The 23,740-nt window shown below is 30.9% G+C and overlaps 1 protein-coding gene across 2 annotated transcripts; it reads right to left on the reverse strand.

The window, feature by feature from the left end:
* Nucleotides 1-418: 418 nt before the first annotated feature.
* LOC145292930 (uncharacterized) lies at nucleotides 419-21,782 on the reverse strand. 2 transcript variants are annotated; one of them, XM_080139099.1, is made up of 3 exons: nucleotides 21,742-21,782; nucleotides 2,103-2,351; nucleotides 419-874 (listed from the first exon to the last, which is right to left on the reverse strand). In XM_080139099.1, exons 2-3 carry the CDS (start codon nucleotides 2,315-2,317, stop codon nucleotides 871-873), a joined length of 219 nt encoding a protein of 72 aa, XP_079995225.1. In that variant the 5' UTR covers nucleotides 2,318-2,351; nucleotides 21,742-21,782; the 3' UTR covers nucleotides 419-870. The 2 variants fall into 2 exon arrangements, with proteins under 2 accessions (XP_079995225.1, XP_079995226.1); XM_080139100.1 differs by lacking the exon at nucleotides 21,742-21,782 and adding an exon at nucleotides 3,858-3,876.
* Nucleotides 21,783-23,740: the final 1,958 nt, after the last annotated feature.

Genomic DNA, 23,740 nt, shown 5'->3' on the forward strand with positions numbered 1-23,740 from the left:
TCATATGCCTCAAAAGTTTTGAAAAAAATCTTATAAAAGTCATTTGTGATGATGCTTCACCTCTATTTCCAAACATTGGCCATCTGGGCCCACTGTGCCTCTCGAGTACTGTCATAGATATATCTCTCAGGCTACTTAATTGGCTATAAAAGGGAGGTTGCTGTTTGTAAACAAACAAACAGCTCAAGCACTGTAAAAGCCGAGTATTTATTGAAATAGACATTTGTTGGTCATTTATGACTCATGGGATCGGTGCTCATAACTTGCAAGATTTGTTGTAATGCCTATGAATTCCCATTAATCAAAGTGTCATGACATCATACAATTTTTTTTATTTGTTTGCTTTTTTAATGTAGGGGAAATTCTGAACATGAGCCAAATATTCTAATTTTATATTCTTACAAAATAAGATAAGACAGATTTTTAAAAACTTTTTATTTTTGTTATACAAATAAAAAAGTAGAAATTTTAAATAAAAAGATTTTCATATAAAGTAAAAGAAAAAAAAAATTAACAGCACCACAAACATGCACCCAAAGATAAATGATTTCAGTTTGTTAGCAACTGAATGTAGATTTTAGTGAGGTGGAGAAAAAAAAAAAAAAAATTGCCCTTTCTTAAACACCATTTCTTGGCCACCCTCTTCTGACTAGCCAAGAGGTTAGTTCTTGCCACCCATTTGTTTTTTTTTGAAAAATAACAGGCAAGTGTCAGATAAACCTCATGGCAGTATGTAGTACTGGATAGAAGTTTAACATTAAGCTTTTTGGGAATTAGCAAAGAATTACTGATTTGCCAAAATCCTGTTTGTAGCAGGTGTCAAATTAGTTTGCATAGTCTTGGCCATTCTGAGGAGATGGATCCGTTGGTTTAACTGGAAAAGAGAAAAAAAAACATAACTTACATTGATATAGGTGTACTAACTGGACACCATGGTAATTACATGATTGTTTCTACATCAATTTGCATAATTTATTCACATTTGACAATTGTGCTCGTTAGGTTTGAAGAACAATTTTTGTTTTCACTTTTACAGAATTTCACTCAGAACAAGAAACAATTGACTGTTCAAAACTTAATTATTTTGACTTATCACAAAAGTTTAATTTTGTAAAAAAAAAAAAAAAAAAAGTAAAAAGGGTTTTTAATTTAAAGTCATAAATGTTCACATGACCACGTCCATTCATTTCAAAATTTTCTTAAAAGGAATTTAGTGAACAAGGTCTCTAAAACTAAAAGTTGTTCATTTTCAAAGTTTTAAATCACATTTTCATATAAATACAAACATCCATCGTAATTTATTTTAAATACTAATTGTTTATAAAACTAAAATTTTTAATTCAATAAATGTTCAGATAATGTTTTATTTTATGCTATTGCTAATTTAACGTTTTGCTTTTACCAAGAAGTGACGTGAAATTAAAAAATTAGTTGAATTGTCTCCTTGTTTTGAGTAGAATTCAAAAAAAAAAAAAAAATTTCCTCCAAACTTGAAATGTACAAATTCATAAAATTCTATTGAAATAAATTAGTCAATACTATTAAAATAAATATTTAAACTGAAAAAAAAAAAAAAAAAAAAAAAAAAGTGTCATTACCAACTAAATATTTTTAAATAACATGAAAAGTTTTATTTATTTTAAATATTGTTTTAGTTGACAGGATTCATTTTAAAATAGTAAATTTTTTTTTTTTTTTTTTTTTTTTACATCAACAACATTATATTAATCACCATTCACTAATAAGATCTTTTTTGTGGAGCACACCAAGCAATAGTCATATTAATTTATACACTGTTCATATATTTTCTATATTAAAAACCATCTTACTGTATTGTGACATTAATGTATTCTTTATTACTAAAGTCTGGTAACCCTTTGTAAATAATATATTAAGTACTAATCTAAATACTTCAAAGCACTCTTCATCTTTAACTATATGCAAATCAAGCTGCTTTTTCATTTCAGGAGGCGGGGGGGAGGGGAGAGGCGACGCTGACCGGCGGCGGAGGATGGGTGTAGGAGGCGACGCTGACCGGTGGAGGAGGTAATTATATTTAATTTTTCAGATTTATTTTGTTTAATCACAAATTTAAAGCTTACCTTGTTGCTGATCGTGCACGATTGTTATGGTTATTGTTAATTAATTTCTGTGTCGTCTTCCTGGTATGGCCATTGGGATCATGTCGGTTTGTGTGCTCACGAGCTTCCTTCTTTGAGCGCCCTTTACCACTGTGACCCAAGTGAATATACCGATCACGGTCCATACTGACCATATCACTCTCATCCATATAATTGTCAATAAAGTAATCTGACATTTTTTTGTTGTTTTGAGGAATCAAAAATTAACACCTGAAACAATAGAATATAGCAAATTTAAACTGTCAGTTAAAAAGACACACATATATATATAAATAAATAAAACCATCCAAAATGTAAATAAATGGCATTTTACATTCAAGGTGAATATTTAATTTTGTTAGCTATGTTCAAGAAAAAAAAAAAAAAAAAAAAAAAAAAAAAAAATCAATTTCATTTAAAACTCCTAGTCAATATTTTACTTTTTAGTGATATTTAGTAGAGGTAGGAGTTTTTACTCCTTCAGAAAAGGGACAGTTATCAAATAAGGCTAAAATCGTGTTTGGATTGATTGGACTTCTGTTCTCTTCAAGTTTTTCACATCGTTTTGGTCGTCATCTGATTTTCTACAATTGAAAGTTAAATTCAGTTCTAAGTTATACTCTTCTGGAGGTTGAAGAGTAAATTTTCAGTGCAAGCGTCCAAATACAGTTCTGGATTATTTAGTTCTACCAAGTCATGGCTGACAGCAAGAAAGTATGCTATCCCAGTGGATTAAATAAAAGGTTTCATTCAGAATTCTGCAAAGATTCTTAAGTTTGAGAGAAACATACACCTGAAGTGGTTACATCAATCGAAACATGAAAATAACACTCAAGATGAGAACAGAAGTCTGAATAATCCAAATACGAATTATCAATCCTCATCTCAAAAATTCAGAAACATAATTAAGGCTAAATGTAGCAAAATAGTCACTATTGAACCCAATAAAAATTAACCTGATTTTTTGTTAGCCAATCCTGCTTTTGGCAGAAAACATGCGTTTCCTGCTTTAAAATGAAGACTTTACTATAGAGGTTTCAAACAGTGAATTCCTTTTTATTACAGTCGTTGGATGTTAAAGTAGAAGATAAATGCAAGCCTTATTTGTACACAGAACCATGATCAGAAAAAAAAATATTTGTATCCCAAGTTTAGCTCAACTGAAGAAATAGATTAAAAAGAATGAGCTGGTTTGGCCAAGTTGTGAGAAAAGGTTCTGAAAGCAAAGTATGCTCCGTATTCAAGGAAAAAAATTTCCCAGTAAATGACCTTGGTGGTGTTGGACTGATCAAATCTGCAGTGATGAACAGCAGGAAGCTAAGCAAAGATCCAAGAAACATTAAAGGATTGCACAGAAAATGTGCAAAAATCCTGAGGATTAGGTGACAAATTAACTATGGATTCATTTCACCGGAAGACATTTTTAGCAACGGAATTTTATTTCACTTATGATGAAAATAGCGAAATACATTTTTAGTGTTAAAAAAAAAAAAAAAAAAAAAAAAAAAAATTAATTTCAATTTCTTTTCAATAAAAATGTAAAGGTACTGTGGCGTAAGGGATAAATTATGACATAAAATTCAGTTGTAAGAGACACTTCTAGAGGTTGAATGTTCAGTCTGTGCAGGAGATATGAAGAATACAGTTGCAAATTACTTAAGACTTCTACTCAATTATGGCAGAGGGAATCAGAGCATGCTACAGTTTTTATTTTTATTTATTTTTTTTTTTACTCACGTTTGTTCCTAACAAAACATATCACCACTTCAATGTAAGGAGCTACTATTTGAGACCACTACAGTTTTTATTTTTATTTATTTTTTTTTTTACTCACGTTTGTTCCTAACAAAACATATCACCACTTCAATGTAAGGAGCTACTATTTGAGACCAAACCTAGAAAAGATTAACAAGATGTTGGTTTACATTACATTTAAACTTCTACATATCAGTACAGCCATGGAAGCAGGTAGCAGGAAGGGAATTCCAAAGTCTAGCTGTTTGAGGGAAGGAACGATTAGAATAGAAAGTTTTTTGGCATTTAGGGACCTCAGTGAAGGGGTGAGATTTTTTTGCTAAGCAGGTTTGTCAGGGATATGTACGTCGAGTTGGCACAAGTGCAACGAGTTCAGTGCAAATTCCATAAAAATATTTGTAAAACAGGCACAGATGCAACATTGCGGCGATGGGACAGGGGTTGGAGCTTAGTTGACAAAGTGGGACCTATTAAATTGAAGACTCTTTTTTGAACCCTATCCAAGATGGGTAGGCTAGTGGTAGATGCACCAGCCCAGATGTGGCAACAATAGTGGCCTTGTAGAGGTACAGGATACTCTCGGGTGTGAGTAGTCTTCTAGCTCGATAGACAGAAATCACTTTTCCAGCAGCCTTTGCAATGTCCTCAATGTATTTGTTCCAGCTCATATTGCCAGCAAATGTTAGACTGAGTTTGAAGGAAGAATTCTCAGGTAGGGTATTATTTGTCATGGATATCATCATGACGGGCTCCTTGCCCGGACCAATGTGACTCTTCCTCTCCAGAGTTTCCTGTCTTCCATCAGTTGCCTCAGATCTTCAGATTCACAGTTGGCGTTGTGTGCTATTTGTTGGATGTACGTGAATCTCTGTAGTCCTCTGCTTGCGCGTCCGTGTCGTGGAGTCCATAGCAATACATCACTCACCAATTCATGCTTGCTCCTCAGACAATGACCGGCATATCGTAGGCGTCTTTCTCTGATGGTATTAGATATGGCAGATAAATTGCCATAAAGTTGCTGCTTCGTGGGATGATTTTGCCAAGATATAGGATATAAGCAGTTGAAAAGGCATATTGTAATTGTTAAAGAAGAGCAACTTAGTCTTATTAGCATTATATGTTACCATCCATTTGCGGCCCCATTTAAATGTGGTTTAAATAAAGGATTCCATTCGAAATTCTGAAGATTCCCAAGGTCAACAAGATACAGCTGAAGACCATTGGAGGTTACAGCAGCTGAAACATTCAACACTCAAGATGAAAACAGTTGTCAAAGTAATCCAACTATTAAAATTTTAAGACATAAAATTAAAAAAAAAAAACTACCTGAATTATCTGACATTGCGACAATATACTAAGGATTAAGGACATTTTACATTAATATTCCTTTTTCTGAATCAATGCTTAGTGAAATCTAAATAGTTTCATTTTACTGCAGAAATAAAATGTAAAAAAAAAAAAATGTAGGTTATGTTCATGCAAAGTAGGGTTTTGTTTCTCAAAAGTAAATTAAAAACAGATTATTTTCTGCCTATTACACATGTTCAAATTTCATAAACATTTGTAATTTTCCTTTTTATAAATTTACTAAATGTTTGTTTGGCTGTTGTGTTTTACACCATATCAATCCATTTCAAATTATTTAAGGTCAAAATCCAGTCATTTTGGTAATCTTTGATTCAAATTATTTATATTTATTCATGGTGTTTGGTTTGGTTGTTTTGTGAAAGACATTTTTTTTTTCTTGTGGGCTTTGCAGAACATGATTGAATTATTCAAAAAGGAAGGAAATATAGAAAGATAGCACCATGTTTGGATCATTTGAGGTCAGGAAGCCGGTATCTTCAGACAGCCTTATCTGATAGGACCAGGAGATTTACAGAAGACTTGCAGACATATACTCTTATAGAATTAAGTTGGATTTCTGAAGTCGGACCTAAACAAGAACCCATCTGACATCAATGTAACAAGATGCAAAATGTTGAGCGATAGATTTTCTTTTATGAGACTAGAATTAGCCTAAGGTTAAAGGAATAGAAAATTCCATTAAAAGTTAGACTAGAATTATGATTATGTCACAGTATGACGTCATACATATGTGGTATAGAAGGGAAATAAATTGTCATTAATTCGACAATATGCAAGAGGAGGCAGGAGTGATAGGACTATTTACAATGTAAAAAACAAAAAAAAAAAACAAAAAAAAAACACTTTCTCCTCACCCTCACTAAACCGTGACAGATACGAGAATTTGATAGTAGAAACCAATCTAAATGCTTTATTCAAAATACACCACATTCGAAAACTTTGATCTGACAAATCTCACGGTCTATCACTTAATTAGGGATGGTCGTGAGGAATCAAAAACAAATTAGAGAGAAAAAAACCACTATCAATAATTTTCCCCACACTCTTTATCTGTGCCAAAATCTAAATGTAGATTCCATGAACAAAGCTTCTTTCTTAGAACTGCACGCCTGTGGAATTGTCTTCCGATTGACTGTTTTCCTGCTGACTACAATCTGTCTTCAAGTCCAACGTAAACAAGTTCTTAATGAACCGTCCCCACTAAGGAATACAATTTACAAAATTCCCACTACTTATGTTTACTACGCTATAATCACCTTGACTAATATACCCATAAAACCTTATCCTCGAGTCACCTCTGGGCCTTGATAAGTGGTGATTCCTGGGTAAAAAAAAAAAAAAAAAAACTGGGGAGGGGAGGGACAAAGAAAACGTTCACGTGGGCTGATATACAGGATTTCCAAGAACTTCATTTGTGCGTTATAAATAACAAGTTCAATGAGATCCATACAACCAATCGCAATTTGGACATACATTATTATTTGGTGTTTGTCAGGCTGGTTTGCTCAGCACATTTTGTTGCTTTCAATTCTTCAGCATGATAAAGCCATTCACTTTTGAACCTTCCCACACCAATCCTTATTTCATTCCTTCACTGCTCCGAGTGCACTTGCCTCTCGTGTTGTGTGATCAATTTCACAGCTTCATATTCTCCTTCAAACACTCCTTATACCGCTTCAGTCTTCCAACCCTCTTAGCTCACACATTTAGTTCAGAATAAAATATTTTCTTAGGATAGGACCAGTCACTCATCCTTGCAATGTACATTACTGTAAATGGCTGTGTGCAAATTGACTAAATCCCAGAAGCAAGCAATGGCGTTATTTGTTGTTTTTAAATTCCTCCCATTACAGCTACCAGAAAGAGAAAAAAGGCCGAGAGGAAATATCCATAAAGCAATTTGAAACTTGTAAATAGAACAGAACTCCAGACAGAACACTGACTAAAGATGACTAGAACCGAAGAACACCATATTACTTCTATTTGATTCAAACTAGCCCAAATTATATTCACACCAAAAATAAACACCAATTCAGAAAATAAAATATCAAGTAAATTAGATAAGAAAAAGGCAATTATATGTTGATGTCAAACAATGAGATTTAAAAAAAAAATGTATAAGCGATAATGGTTTTGTTATTTTGAATATTAAAAAAAAGGGGCGTTTTGGAGTTAATGTACTATTACTAGGGCAGCAGCATATTTTCATTGTTTTTACTCTAGTGTGTATCCGTGGATATCTTATATACTTTTATATAGAGTGATGTGGTTCTCAAGTGATTAACTATGTCGGATATATACTCAAAAGTCATGACAATGAAAAGAATATGCTGTTGTCATAACCCTAATTATTACATAGTAATGGGGAAGGGTGATGTTATATATTTTTTTATCAAAAACAGAATGACAGCATATAAAAACCAGAATTGAAAGCCATGAATCCTGAAACAAAGTAAAGTCTTGTACTGAATTATACAAATTTATTTTAAAACAATTTGCCTACACCACGGCCTACAATTAAAAATTTTATTTATTATTTTTTTTTTTTTATTGCATTATGTTGTCCGACATCAAGTTATATAATCTGAGAAAAAAAAAAAAAAAAAAAAAAAAAAACACCTTTGAATTTAGATCGTGTTTACTTTCAAGTGTTAAAAAAAAAAAAAAAAAAAAAAATGGAAATAAAAAGTTAATAGAATGTTCTGATTGAAAGGCGAGCTTTGTATGACTTGCAATAGTCTCTACATAAAAGAAACACTTTACCTTTGTATCGGATGAAAGCAGCGTTAAGTGAATAGTTTGTTCAGCTTTCATTGTAGATTCATGCAATTAAAAGACCCATTCAAAAGGAAAAGTCTTTGTCAAATAATAGAGAGAACTGACATTATACAGATGGCACATGCATTTATTTATTTTATATAAATTAAAAACAAATAAAACCCCATTAAAACAAAACCTTCCAGGGTGAATAGGGTGCACTATGAGGCTGAATGAAGTCAACATTAGTTGAATTGGCCCTTTGTCTATATTTGAAGGGATAAAAGTATAGTTTTTGTACGAAGATACTAGTCAATATTCAGTACTAGCGGGGGTACCCGGCGTTTCCCGGATGTTTGAAGGTACGTGTGTATGTGTAAGGGGGAGGGGGGTAAAGTAAAGAATAAGCGAAGTAATAACCCTGTTTAAATATTAAAAACAAACAACAAAAAAACGATGTTAAACTTCTTTAAAAAATCGGAAAAACAAAAACAAAACAGCAAACAAAACTTCTTTAAAAAAGAAATTGGAAGAACAAAAAGCAAAAATAAGGGGAAAAATGAACGTGTTCAGAAGAACAAAAACAAACAGCAAAAAGCGAAAAAAAAAATAAAGAAAAATGCCATAAATAACCCTTCGATTTGGTCCATGGTGCGTTTCCCCCAATAGAAAGCATAGAACGAAAAGGAACGTTAAAATTTCATTCCAGTTTTTTTAAGCAACTACAAAGTAAAGAAACCCAAATTGGTGTTCCTTCGTTACTGTTCCTTATGAACGATCCAGAAACGGTGTAAGTGGTGGCGGGGGAAGGAGGAATTAGAGAGAAAAGATTTTACTACTTCCATCGATTTTAACAGTTAACTCTCAGCAGAAAAAATATAGGAATCTACGATTATCGAGGAAGTGGAGAGGTAATATGCCTATAACACCTCAAATATTGTGCTACAGTTTATACATATTACATTAGAATGAAATGCCTTGATTTTTAATCCAATTAAGGTCAAAATAACAGGGGAAAAAATGAGTTCATTTTATATATATATATATATATATATATATATATATATATATATATAGGGAGGGATAAAGTCCATTTTATAGTCTAACATGTATTGAATGACAAAAAAAATTGACTTCAAAACTAATTTATCTGCCCAGGTTTATCCCTCAAGACCATTATTACTTCCATGTTTTGTTGGTCTTGCTCTCTGAACTAAACCTGCTGCCTTAACCGTTCCACATCTAACACAAGAACTCAATTCTTTCAATGTGGCTATAACCATTGAAGTCATCTATTAGATACAATATATTTTTTAATATTTTTACCTACAGACACTATCGTTTCATGCTTGATGTTGAAGAATTTAAACCCAGTTGTAAAATCAGCTTCAACTTTGCAGCCTGGTATTTATCGTTGAGACTGCCTGTTGCCTTACACATCGTTGAGACTGCCTGTTGCCTTACACATCGTTGAGACTGCCTGTTGCCTTACACATCGTTGAGACTGCCTGTTGCCTTACACATCGTTGAGACTGGTCAGTACTAGATAAGTGGCGACTATTTGGGAATATCAGGTGGTGTATATGGATTGGTTTGGTTATTTTACGGCATATCAACCCTTTTCAGGTTATTCAATGCCGAATCCAAAGATTCGGAAGAAAAATTTTTAATAAAATATATTTGTTGTTTTCAAGTCTGTTTCTATTTAACCCATAGTTGGGATCCTAACAGGTACTACCACTCCGGATCACAGTGGATCTGGGAGCAATGGCAATTAAAGGGTGGCTCCACACTCCCCAAAGCCCGCAAACTGGGACCTCACCATCGGATATAGTTTAAAGTCATATCCAGGACCGGTGTATATGGAAGCTATTTGCTTATTTCAGCATAGTTTTCAATAGTCCTGGACTTTTCACCATTATCCTCAAGCAGTGCCGGTTCAAAAGAGATGTGATTGATTCATAGTACTCCCTATACAGGAGATATACATTGTCTTTGAAGACTGGATGGAGGCCAACAACACATGTTAATTATGATTCCTTCTGCCTATTAATTTAAAAACAAAAGATAAAAGCCCTGTTTATATTTTCTTTTAAAAAGTTTAAGTTTTAATACTTAAAGTGGACTGTGGATGCACTTCCAGCAGCTTTGTATCTTATTCTTCCCTTTCCCTTTATTTTTTTTCTCACATTCAATGAGTGGCATTTCTCACAAAGGGGATTTGGTTTAGTTTTACTAAATATCAACCCCTTTTCAGGTTATTTAATGCTAAATCCGGTCATTGGTAAAATTTTATGTTTCAAATTTTTCACATTTTCAAAGAACCAGTTAAGAAAAGAGAAAAATTGTTTTTGGCTTTACATAAAACGATTAAATTTTGCAAGGGGAATGGACAAAGCAATAACATCAATGTTTGGTGCATCTCTAGACAGCCTGATCTAGTATTACTAGATGAGGAAAAAAATGCTGCAATCTAGACCAGCATGTGAAGACGTTTAAAATTTTTTTTGTTGCTATGTAAACTCGTGAGTGGTAGACATTTTATCTCTAATAACATTATCTGCCTGATAGTCTAAGGTTCAGGTTCGTGGAATAAACATCAAAGGAAGCTGTCCTATCAGCAGATGTATAATACTGGGGTTGCTGTATTACCATTTGGTGAATGGATCATGTAATTTCGATTCATTTTAATGATTTACAAAAATTGTCTACACATTAAAGTTCGGAATTTCTGAATGAAAACTATACAAAGGTGAGACTAGTTGCCTTCCTAAAGGTAAAGCCAGAAGAACACCGTATAACTGACATAGGGAGAGATTGAAAAGTCAGGACTAGTTGATCGCATATGGAAAGAAAAAGGAGTACACTTCCCTTTGTGGAACAAGGTCAAAATAATTAACAGGAATGCAAGGTGGAAAGTCAGGCAAATCAAGAAGGCAGCATATATGCTAAAAAGAAAAATTATTAAGCAGAACAAATCTAGAGATTAGTAGCATTTGGAAGCCTCTCATTGTAGAAAAAAAAACAAAAACATTGTACATCCTTAAAATTTTGGCGATAAAAGGGAGAGAATTCCCAGTTGTGTTTTATAACAGTTGCCTCCCCTTTATAAACCAACTTTTTCAAATTCGAAACTAACCATAGAATAGAGACTAACTCCTAGAATACGAAAATATCTATAGAGCCAGTAACTTTTTTCCAAACACCCAACATGCCTGAAGACAACCAAAACGTTGCACAAATAACACTCAAGATGAAGACAATAGTCTGATCAATACAAGTAATATTGTTTACACATCTTGCATATTCTGATATTAGGGGGTCTATTCTATTCTTCCAGAGATCAAAATCTTTAAATGAGAACAAACATCAATTTTTTTCGGTATGAAACTGACATGGTATCCCAATCCTATACTAACTAGCAACAAATTCCACCTAAAAAACGAAGCTATATTTTTCTTTAAAACAGACTCCCAGCGTGATAAAATGAAGTTAGTTATTGCTGGAGTTTTATCTTACTATTTATTAAAATAAAGAAGCATGTAAAAAAAAAAAAAAAGAAAGAAGAAAAATACATTTCTCTCCCTTACATTGCCACCCTAAAGCAAAGACATTTTTACGTTTCTTCCAGTTTAAAAGTAATGGCGAGTCATTTAATTTCAACATTGCTTTAAAGCTAGAAACAAAGATCCGGGGAAAAAAATCTTTAATTTAGTGTAGTAAAGTAACAAAGATGATTTTGCATTTTAAAAAGATATAATTTTATCTAAAAGATTGTCGTTCTAAGCAGTACAAAAAAAGGTGTATAGTCAATAATTTCTAGATTACCTGATAAATCATTTCCAGTTAAAAACTGGAGTATTGCTCATGGAGGCATGATTGTATTTCTTATATATTGTTCATGGCAGAAAAGCAAAAAACATTAAACAATTTTTTTTCTCTTACTATGTAATACTAAATTGATTTTAACTCAAAAACATTCTTTATAATATATTATAATATATTATATAATATAATATATATATTATAATATATTATATATTATAATATATTATAATATATTACATATTATATAATATATTATATATTATAATTATATATTATAATATATTATAATTATATATTATAATATATTATAATTATATATTATAATATATTATAATTATATATTATAATTATATATTATAATATATATTATTATATATTATAATATATTATAATATTATTATATAATATATAATAATATTATAATATAATATTATTATATATTATAATATTATTATATATTATAATATTATTATATATTATAATATATATTATTATATATTATAATATATATTATAATATATATTATTATATATATTATTATATATTATAATATATATTATTATATATATTATTATATATTATAATATATATTATTATATATATTATTATATATTATAATATATATTATTATATATTATAATATATATTATTATATATTATAATATATATTATTATATATTATAATATATATTATTATATATTATAATATATATTATTATATATTATAATATATATAATTATATATTATAATATATATAATTATATATTATAATATATATAATTATATATTATAATATATATAATTATATATTATAATATATATAATTATATATTATAATATATATAATTATATATTATAATATATATAATTATATATTATAATATATATAATTATATATTATAATATATATAATTATATATTATAATATATATAATTATATATTATAATATATATAATTATATATTATAATATATATAATTATATATTATAATATATATAATTATATATTATAATATATATAATTATATATTATAATATATATAATTATATATTATAATATATATTATTATATATTATAATATATATTATTATATATTATAATATATATTATTATATATTATAATATATATTATTATATATTATAATATATATTATTATATATTATAATATATATTATTATATATTATAATATATATTATTATATATTATAATATATATTATTATATATTATAATATATATTATTATATATTATAATATATATTATTATATATTATAATATATATTATTATATATTATAATATATATTATTATATATTATAATATATATTATTATATATTATAATATATATTATTATATATTATAATATATATTATTATATATTATAATATATATTATTATATATTATAATATATATTATTATATATTATAATATATATTATTATATATTATAATATATATTATTATATATTATAATATATATTATTATATATTATAATATATATTATTATATATTATAATATATATTATTATATATTATAATATATATTATTATATATTATAATATATATTATTATATATTATAATATATATTATTATATATTATAATATATATTATTATATATTATAATATATATTATTATATATTATAATATATTATATTATAATATATTATATATTATAATATATTATGTTATAATATATTATAATATAATATAATATAATATAATATAATATAAACAGCTATCTGTCTATGTCTAATCTCCTCTGAAACTAAAAGTCGCCAAGCAATGCTAGGGGCCTTAAATGATTGGATTTTTTATGGGTCATTATTTTATGGGTCTTTAGTCGGTTAAAATTGTTTTTAAGGTTAAAAACTGGTCAAAATTGAAAAAAGATTGTTAAAAATTTTGTACATTCATCTTAGTTCATATGTGCGTCACCTTGGTACAGTGGTAACACCAAAAGCTTTGAATGCTACAGTTTCGGTTCCAGCTGATGGCCCCTAGATTCTTTTACTTTTGAAATCACAACTTTAAAAATATATACAAAATCTGGACAAATTAAAATATATTTAAGTATACTTTATTCCCCCCCCCCACTAATTTATATATATATATATATATATATGCCTAAACACTATTTGAATTTTCAAAACTTTGCATCATTTCCAAAATTCTAATAAGGAATGAAGTCAATTTAGGTTTTTTTCTTGTTTCTTCTAATAGAAAGTCGTTTTCCATTAAGTAGTCAATTTTTTTTTTAGTACTATTTCACCCCCCCCCTCCTATCCGTTCTTGTAGTAAATGGATTGTTGAAAGAATAAGTCAAATTAAATTATCTCCCTTTGTCAATTTAAAGTTAAAATAAACTAAAAAATAACGAGGCAACTACACTATAACAAAATTAAAAAATGTTAGTGAATTTTGAGGCAAACTAATGGTATCTACTTTTATGTCATGTTACAGTAATTAATATTTTCAAATAAGATGTTTGTCTAAAAAAACAAAAAAAAACAAACAACAAAAAAAAAAATAACTGGAACGTTTCAAAAGGTAAATAGTGTGTAATTCTTGCCATTAAAAAAAAAAGTGCATTTTGCCTAATTTTTAGCATAAGAGTTACTTCCCTTGTTATGTCATGTCTTCCAAAAATATGGCTGTTTTTTTTTAAGAAAAAAAAAAAAAAAAATTTTTTTTTAATAATGCAGTAATATTTAAGTACTTCTGACATGCTAATTAAGTAATTATTGCTTTTAATTGAAATTGACAAAAAAATTAGATACAAATTTTAAAAATTTTCTTTTCCAAATTTTGCTATTCTAACGTAGTTGCATCAAAAAATCTAAATAAACAAAAAAACCTTTATTCCAACTTAGTTGAGGATGTGTATGGATCCAATTTAGAAAATTCTTGTTTCTTGGCATCCTCATAGGGACAAAATTAGCCAGAAGTTTGATTTTTTTTAATCTAGGGCGCGAGTATCCAGCCCCCTCCCCCAAAAAGGATACTCGAGATAAGAACAAAGTAAAACTTGTGTCATCCTTCTGATTATCTTGCTTTCACGCTAGGAAGATGCAACACGGTTGGGAAAGTGGAATTTAAGAAGCTAGAGAAAGAGCACCGAACAGTAAAAAAATGCATCCTCCCCTAACTGGAGTCTCAGGCTGGAACGAAACCGTTTTCAAGCAGTTGAAAGCATAGCCAGAGAGGTTGGATTTCTTAAAGACCACAATACTTTAGCCAACAGAAGTCAGCTTAATAATGATCAAGACCGATTGGTAGCTTTCGAACCAAGAGAATTACTCCAGTTTTCTTTAACCAAAGACAGAACAGATACTACACTTTGGAATATTTGCTATAAGGTAAAATACAATACAGGTTAAGCACAAAGACAGAAATGCTGGAAAAGTAGGTTGTTGAGCATCTTTTGTCTACTATATATAACATTTGACCATCATTGTGCAATCACGTTATCAATAAGAGTGCATTTTACTTAAAATAACACAAAGTGTAGAAATTTTAAAGTTTGAAATTCATAAATATATGAATGTGCAAAACTTATTGGAAAGTAGAGCAAGGAATAAAACCTTTCTCCCAACACTTTCTAAAGAATTTAATACTACTCACCATTTTTCAGTTTGTTCAGAATCAAAAGCAAGCAAGCCAATCTCTAAATGTTATGTAATAACTGTTCATATTAGTGTGAGGCCATATTGGTGTGCAGATATATCGCGTATATATAAAGAGAGAGAGGGTACGTTTTAATACAGCTGGGAACATGTAATACATAATGAGAAGGGATTTAGATTATATATATATATATATATATATATATATATAGATAGTTAGGAGATAGTTTGATATTTATACGTTTGACAGTTCTGTGAATGGGAGTGTTTCTATAACAGACATATTTCTTACCTATTTTTGAGATGATGATTTTCACAAAGTTCTCATAATATAAATTCACAATACCTTTCTATTGAACACAAAGATACAAAAGTATGAAGTTGTTTATTCCATTTGACCAGTCAATGGCTTTGCATCAAGGAATTCAAAGTCTCTACATGATTTCTTTCTTCTCACCTTCGCTTCCAAGGCAGAATGTCAGCTCTGTTTGTCCGACCTGACTTCTCTCTTCTCCCCTGACTGACTTACTGACCTAAAGCTCTCTATATCGAGAACTCATGACATCATTGCGTGACCAAACACGTGCATCTCGGACTCGTGGCCTGACATGCCTTCGTCTCTAAGCATGCATTGTTCCTCACGTTTCTACAAAGCTGATTTCTTTAATCTAATTTTTTATTAACCCACTTTACAAATAAGTATAACATTTTCCATTGTTTTTAAATTCCTTATTTTAATTTCACAAAATTGCATCATTACATTCCTTTTTTCAATAAACAGATATCTAACTATTTTATGTGAACTAAACAATGGTTAATTCCAAATTGCATTTTCAATAACATTCTGTATTATTTATTCTAACTTATGAATGGAATTCTCAATTCCAATTCTAGCTTCGCAGGTTCGAATCCTCGGCTATCCTATCTCATTTACTCACAAGAAGAGGTGACTTGTTCTTGTAACATAAATGGGAGTGGGGCTAGGTGGGAGGAAATAGAAGTAGGGATAAAGTTTGGGAGTGGATAGTGGTGTTCCAAGACAGATTTAACTTTGGGAAGTCAAGGGCAAAATGAGTGGAGAGGTGCGCATCTTGGAAGAGCTCTATTACCCAAAATAAAAACTGGGATAGGATTCCACTTAGGTCTCAGTCTGAAGACCAAATTAGAAACGGGCTGCGTTTGAAACCGTGAAGTTTCCATTTACTTTTGTGAATATGATTCTCCATTTACTTACCTTCCCATGAGGGCAGACTTTGACAAATTCAGCCCATCTACCCCCCCAAAAAAAGAGGTGCATTCTGGATTAAAGCAAAAATAAAAAATCAGTCTAGGTTTCTTCACTGACCGAGCACAGAAAAGATTAAGTGCAGTATTAAAACAGATACTACACTTTGCTTCCAGCCCAAGGCTGGAAAGTGTTGTGAAGTATGGTAGTCTCTTCCTTTACAAAACAAATATATCAAGGTTATTTATCTGTTTTTCCACTACAGAAAGTAGAGATATGAAGTCTAGCGAGGTTATGTAATCCAGTTTCAAGGGGAGGGGGAGCACTCTAGAAGGTTATGAACATAGTCCAGATTGGACCAGTCAGCATTCTGAGGTAGGAGCGCCTCACGTGCTGGTGCGAAACCAGCCTGGGGGTGAGGGGAATAATCTGCTAGTACCTAACAGAATCATGGGTCAACACCTCACTGAATCACCCTCAATAAAAATGAGATTCTACACATTTCTATTTCCTTGTGAACTTTTTTTTTTTTTTTGACTTTGGAGGTGTTCACTTATCAACGCCAGGATAAGGGTTAATAAGTGTTAGGTAAATGGCGAGACAACACCGGGACAATCAGTAATAGTAGAACTTGGGTAGCGTTTAATTATAAAAGAGGACGGCTCAATAACTTATTTACATTAGATCGATATTGACCATATCATAGTCAGCTGGGAAGCAGCCTCACATCCGGAAAAAACCCCAAAAAACTGTTAATGGAATTTTTGTTTAGTTTTTGGCACAGAGAGGGAGGGGAATTATTGACGGTTGTTGTAGCTTAAATAAGCATTTGTTGCGGGGAAAAGTTCTACATAGATTGAAGCTCAGTCGAGCAAATAACCATAAAAGTAACTATCGAGCATGGATAGATTACTTTAAAGTATTTTTTGTACAAATTTTTAAAGTTTAGAGTAGGGAATCTGTTTCGTATTTAAATTAACGAAGAACGAATCCCATTTAACTATTTTTCGTATGGTTCGTTAACAAATTTAACAAAAAAAAAAATAAATAAAATAAATAAATAAAAATAAAAAAAAAGAAACGCATAGAATTTGTTTGCCATTGCACCTTTCTCCATAAAACAACCCTACGAAAAAAAAAAAAAAAACTGGAGCTAGTGAGGAGAGTTCCATCCGTGCAATATGTCAACAGGACGCTGACGCTCTCTTCATGTTAATAGCTTTCTAAATTTATTTGGAAATGTTAAACTATAGAAGTGCTAAAACTTAAATGCCCTAAAATATCCGGTAATCATGAAGAAAGAGAGCCCGTTTCCTCCGTTTGACTATAGATGGCGTTACTGTCTGTCCACCCAGTTACGGAAGCACAAAAAGTATATAATGGCACCCTTGAAATAATAAATGTTTTTGTTATATTTTAGTTTTAAACATTTTTTTTTTTTTTTTTTGCAAACATATTTAAGTTTTATTTTTCCAAACATTTACGTTTTGTTGCTGGTTTATTTTCAAACATTTACGTTTTTTTTTTTGTTTTTACGTTTTTTTTTTTTTTTGCAGGCATAAAGCTAAATATTTTTGAAATATTTTTTTTTTTTGAAAAGTTTGCTTATGCACTTATTGTACCGAGCTTAAAAAAAAATTTTTTTTTATAGTAGTTTCAAGTAAGATTCAGGTTTTACAATATCCTTTTTCAAATATATATATATATATAAATACTCGCGGAAAAGGTAAAATAAGTGCAGAAAAATTAAAAAAAGGGGGGGGAGGTCCATAAAAAAAAGATTTAAAAAAAAAGTTGATTTTTTTATTATAAGAGCGTAAAAAATACTCGCGGAAAAACGGTTGTACCCATAAATATGTTTAAAAGAAAAATATAGCAAAAACATTTTTTTTTTTGCAAGCATAAACTAAAAGTAAAAACAAAACAAAAAACGTAAATGTTTGAAAATAAACCAACAAAACGTAAATGTTTGGAAAAATAAAACTTATGTTTTCAAAAAACATGTTTAAAATTAAAATAACAAAAACATTATTTCAAGGGTGCCATTATATACATTTTGTGCTTCCGTAACTGGGTGGACAGACAGTAACGCCACCTATAATCAAACGGAGGAAACATGCTCTCTTTCTTCATGATTACCAAATATACCAGAAATGGATAATTTTAAGTTTAATTTATACACGAAACTAATCCAAATTTTTAAATTCGTAAAATTATCTTTTGCAAAGTTTTTCACATCGTAAAAAAAACAAAAAAACAAAAAAAAACCCCGGAGGTTGTTACTATTGAACGTTAAATGCAGAAGTCACTCCAACCAGTCGCACCCCCGAAGAAAGTCATACCAGGTCAAGGGTTTGCTACTGTATTAATTTCATGCGCAATAAATTAAATATGTAAGAGTTTGCCATCATGTCAGCAAGGCAACGTAGTGCGAGTAGAACTTGAAACATGAGGCATTGTATACACAAAACTGGTGCGCGCATTCCCGATAATATATAAATAGATGAAGAAAAAGAAAAAATCTTAGCTTCGTTTCAAGTACTACGACAAATTATTCAGTAGTAAGTACGTGAGAAAAAGCAAACACCATTTAGAAAAAGATGCTTAAAGCCAGAGAAAAAATAAATCCCTTCAAATTGCTGAAACCAAGATCTTTGGTTTTAAAATCATAAATTTTGGTATTAAAACTCAGACAAGATTACGCGTGTATGTATTTTTCACATAGGTAACTTTGAAAATGCATTTTTGTTTATTTAAAAGCGAAGATGTAAGTAGTAGTTTTATTTATTTATTTATTATTATTATTATGAAGATACATTTTAAATTTCCCCTTATTTTATTTCGGGACTCGTGTAGTTTACGAATCGTGATGAAATGTTATTATTATATCTAAGTTTCGTCACTCGGTGTTTACAAAGATTTTGCGCGGAGCTGGAGCTGGAGCCGTCATCTGCAAAATAAGATGCATTGTTCGTTTGCTTATTTTAAAAAATACAATTTGAAAAATTAAGTTTCACTCCATTTTGCAGATGACAACTTTCCGCAAAACATTTGTAAACACAAGGTGACGAAACTGGAAGATAACCAACTTTTGTTTAGGAACCATGATAACATGGAGGGGGGGGGCTTGTACTTTCACCTAACAATGTAATGAAAAGAACGTAAAAATTGACTGGGGGGGGGAATCCTATCTAAAAATAGCACGCCCCGTAAACTGCAGAAGCACCTTTATTTGGGTGCTTATTCAGAGAAGGTACCGTGCTATTATTTTTATATAATATTTTTTTTTTTTTTTTACTTGAATTCAAGTTTTACAGTATCTTTTATTAAATCGTTAGGTGGAAGTACAGAGTAGTTACAAAACTCCCCATGTTACGAATGGGTTTCTAAATAATATCTTTGTTATTAGCTAAAGCGCAGTAGTACCTTCTCTGTATAAGTACCTGCTTTGTGTTAAGAAATCAGATCGGTTTTTATGTTTTAAGCAAAAACATTACTTGTCGAAAATAGCCATATATTAAACTGAAATTCATAGAGTAAGAAAATTATAGATAAAAGCAATTTTTACGAAAAATTGGAGAAAATTGCATTTTCCCTAAATGAAAACATCTTGAAGATTGCGAATGCAGGGAACACACTTATCTCCCTTTTCGCCAATGCAATGGCTGACGATTTCTACCAATAGCGATATAGACTTATTTTTTTTTTTACTAAAAACAGAATAGAAATTTTTCTACTCGATGAATTTCGTAATTTTTGGATATATTACTACTTTTGATATTACAACCAAGTACTTTTGTTTTGAAGCTACATAAAAAAAAAAAAAAAAAAAATCGACCTATCAACAGTATCTTAAGGACTCGGTGCTAATGCAGAGAGGGATCCGCGTTAAATCGTATTTTCACGTTTAAAGTTTTTTTTTTTTTTTATTCATTCAATTGTAAGGTTAAAGTATAGAATAGGTACAAAACATCCTACCCTCCCCATGTTAAGAATGGCCTTTTAAATAAGGTTATTTCAGCACGGATCACTCTCTGCATGAGTACCAAGGAGCAAGGGCCCTTTTTCAGTGCCCATTCGGTTGATAGAGAAGAAAAACTAATCCATTGCGTATTTAACGAAGTTACGTATAGACGAGAAATACTATATTTTGTGCACGTTAAGTGTTGATTTATTGAAATCAAATGAGAGAAAATTAAAACGAACTTTTCAGAAGTTCTATTTAAACAAAAACAATACGACACTTCAGAATTGTTCTAACCAATTCTGGCCAAATAGCTAAACAATGAAAGGGCTTTCACATGAATAACTGCGGGGATTTTTTTTTAATTTTCTTTTACAACTTTTTCAAATAAAATACTAACAGTAATACGAACAAGATATTTAAAACTTATACCCATGAAAGTACTATTTATTTGCTTCTCCACGACAGCAAAATTTGACACAAAGTCCGTTGTGTGGACTCCCCAGAAGGGGTACTCTGAATTAGGAGTACACATAAAACGGAAGTATTATGGATTTATTTTTTAAAATTTTTAAATTTTTTTTTAAATAGTATTTACAAGCTTTACGATATATATATATATATATATTATATATATATATATATAGCAATTATTAAATTGTTAGGTGAAAGTACAGAATTACAAAACACCTTCTTTCCCATGTTAAGAAAGGTTTTCTAAATAACGTTATTATTCCAACAAGGTAATATAAATGGATAAGTACCTTTAAATGTTTTACTCCTGCATTATTGGTTTCCATTTTTTAAAATCGTTTTTACTGCACCTTCCCGACACACGTTTTCGCCCCTCTTGTTGGAAAAATCTGAATTACTGTCTTATATATTTGGTTTCAATTTCATGAAAATCAGATAAACGTATTTGAAGTTTTAAAGGGATTCTAATTATTTTTAAGTACTTTCTGCGCGCACAGATTTTTTTCTGCTCTGGTTTATGCAAAGAAAAATGAAGACCATGTGCATGTTATTGGTTGTCCTTATTTTCTCTTGTGGAACTAAAACTCATTTAAATAAATAAATAAACAAAAATACTTACGAATTTCAACGACAGGCGACCAAGACCAAGTTCTCAAATGATGAAATGCGCGCAATCGGGTTTATATAAACAAATAAACGCAATTGTGACGTCACATAAAGTGGGCGTGGCAATAAAAACGTGCCTCCTTTTTGTGAATAGTATGTTTTTTTTGTTGTTTTTTTTTTACGTTCAAATTATTTGATTTTGTACAGCAGTGTAAAATTTTATTTATTATTTATTTAATACGTACTATCAAGAAGACCCGGTGCTGCTCGAGATTGAATGAGAATCACTATTATATCCCTTTTTATTATGCTCACAACACCATATAACTTTTCTTGTTTTTTTTTCTTCTACCTTTCCTAGTTTCGTTCTCTAATACAGTCGAAAGAAATTGTAATTTTGAAAGAAATTTCACATATGTTTTAACTTTCATTATAAGCGGATATCCTTATTTGAAGTTTTAAAGCCACCAATAGTTCCATTGGGGGGGGGGGACATACAGAGATGAGGGGCACAGAGGAACGGTAGTGGTTTGGAACCGCTTCCATTGTCTTCCTCGGAGAATTTTTTACATATGATTTAAATTATTTGTATTCTGCGAAGTACTGTTCTCATCTTGAGAGTCATTTTCACAACGTTTCAGTCGATGTAATCTCCGACTTTCTTCAGGTGTATCTTGTTGAACTCTGGAATGTTTCTGTTGAACTCGGGAATTTGGATGAAATTTCGAATGGAACCCTTTATTTGCTTCACGTAGGTGGCATGCTCTCGTTCCGTCAGCCATGACTGGATAAGTAATTTACAATTGTATTTTTCGGTTGCCCACATTGAGAATTGAATCTTCAACTTTCAGGACAATATCACTTTTATAAGTACTCTAACCACTGTGCCATAGGTTATTGTGATGATGAGTGCAAAGATTTTTTTTTTAATTTAATTTTCACCCCAAACAAGGCATTCCATGAACAAAGCTTCTTTCTTAGAACTGCGCGCCTGTGGAACTCTGTTCCGTCTGCCTGCTTCCCACCTGACTACAACTTGGATGTGTTCAAGTCCAACGTTAACAAATTCCTAATGAACCGCCCCCTTAAGTAAACACTTCATCAAATCTCCACACTAATGTAATGTACTTGCAATAACCCTTATCCCTGAGTGGCTTCCGGGCCTTGATAAGTGGTGACCAATGTGTAAAAAAAAACAAAACAAAAAAAAAAACAGTACCACTTTGAAGTAGAGGACTACTATCAGGGACATAATTTGCAGGGATATTATGAAGGGAGATGAGCAGCAAGATGTCTGTTCCCATTACACTTGCACTTCTGCATGTCAGTACGGTTGGGGAAGCAGAATCCCAGAAGGGAGTTTCAAAGTCTAGGAATTCTGGAGAAGAAAGTATTGGAGTAGAAGGCCTAGGGATCTCTGCTATGTAGAGGTGGGATTTAGCTGCTTGTTGGGTTTGTCGGGAGTATTTATATTGAGGGGGTACAAGTGCTTGTAGTTCGTCAGAGCATTCACCATTAAAATACTTGTAGAATAGGCAGAGGGATACAACAGCCGGTCAATGAGACTGAGGCTGAAGCTTAGATGACAGTTCAGGACCTATCAGGTTGGCGACTCTCTTTTGAACCCTGTCCAAGAGTGAGAGAATAGTAGCAGATACACCAGCCTAAATGTGACAACAGTACTCCATACATCGGCGAATGGTGGCCTTATAGAGGTACAGGATACTTTCAGGCGTAAGTAGCTTTCTAGCACAGTAGAGAGAGCTGACCTTCTTTGCAGCAGCCGTTGCAATGCTCTCAATGTATCTGTTCCAACTCATGTTACCTGTGAATGTTAGGCCGAGGAGTTTAAAAGAAGTACTTTCAGATAATGTGTTTTTGGCCATTACTATTGGTGGTAGAGAAGGTTTCTAATAATTATTGAAGGAAACAAGCTTAGTCTTAGCAGCATTGAATGTGACCCTCCATTTTTGTCCCCATTCCACTACAGATTGGAAGTCTTCCTCTAGTGT

This window comes from Euprymna scolopes, chromosome 14 (genome assembly GCF_053919585.1).
Source record: "Euprymna scolopes isolate OS-2025 chromosome 14, ASM5391958v1, whole genome shotgun sequence".
Lineage (NCBI taxonomy): Eukaryota > Metazoa > Mollusca > Cephalopoda > Sepiida > Sepiolidae > Euprymna > Euprymna scolopes.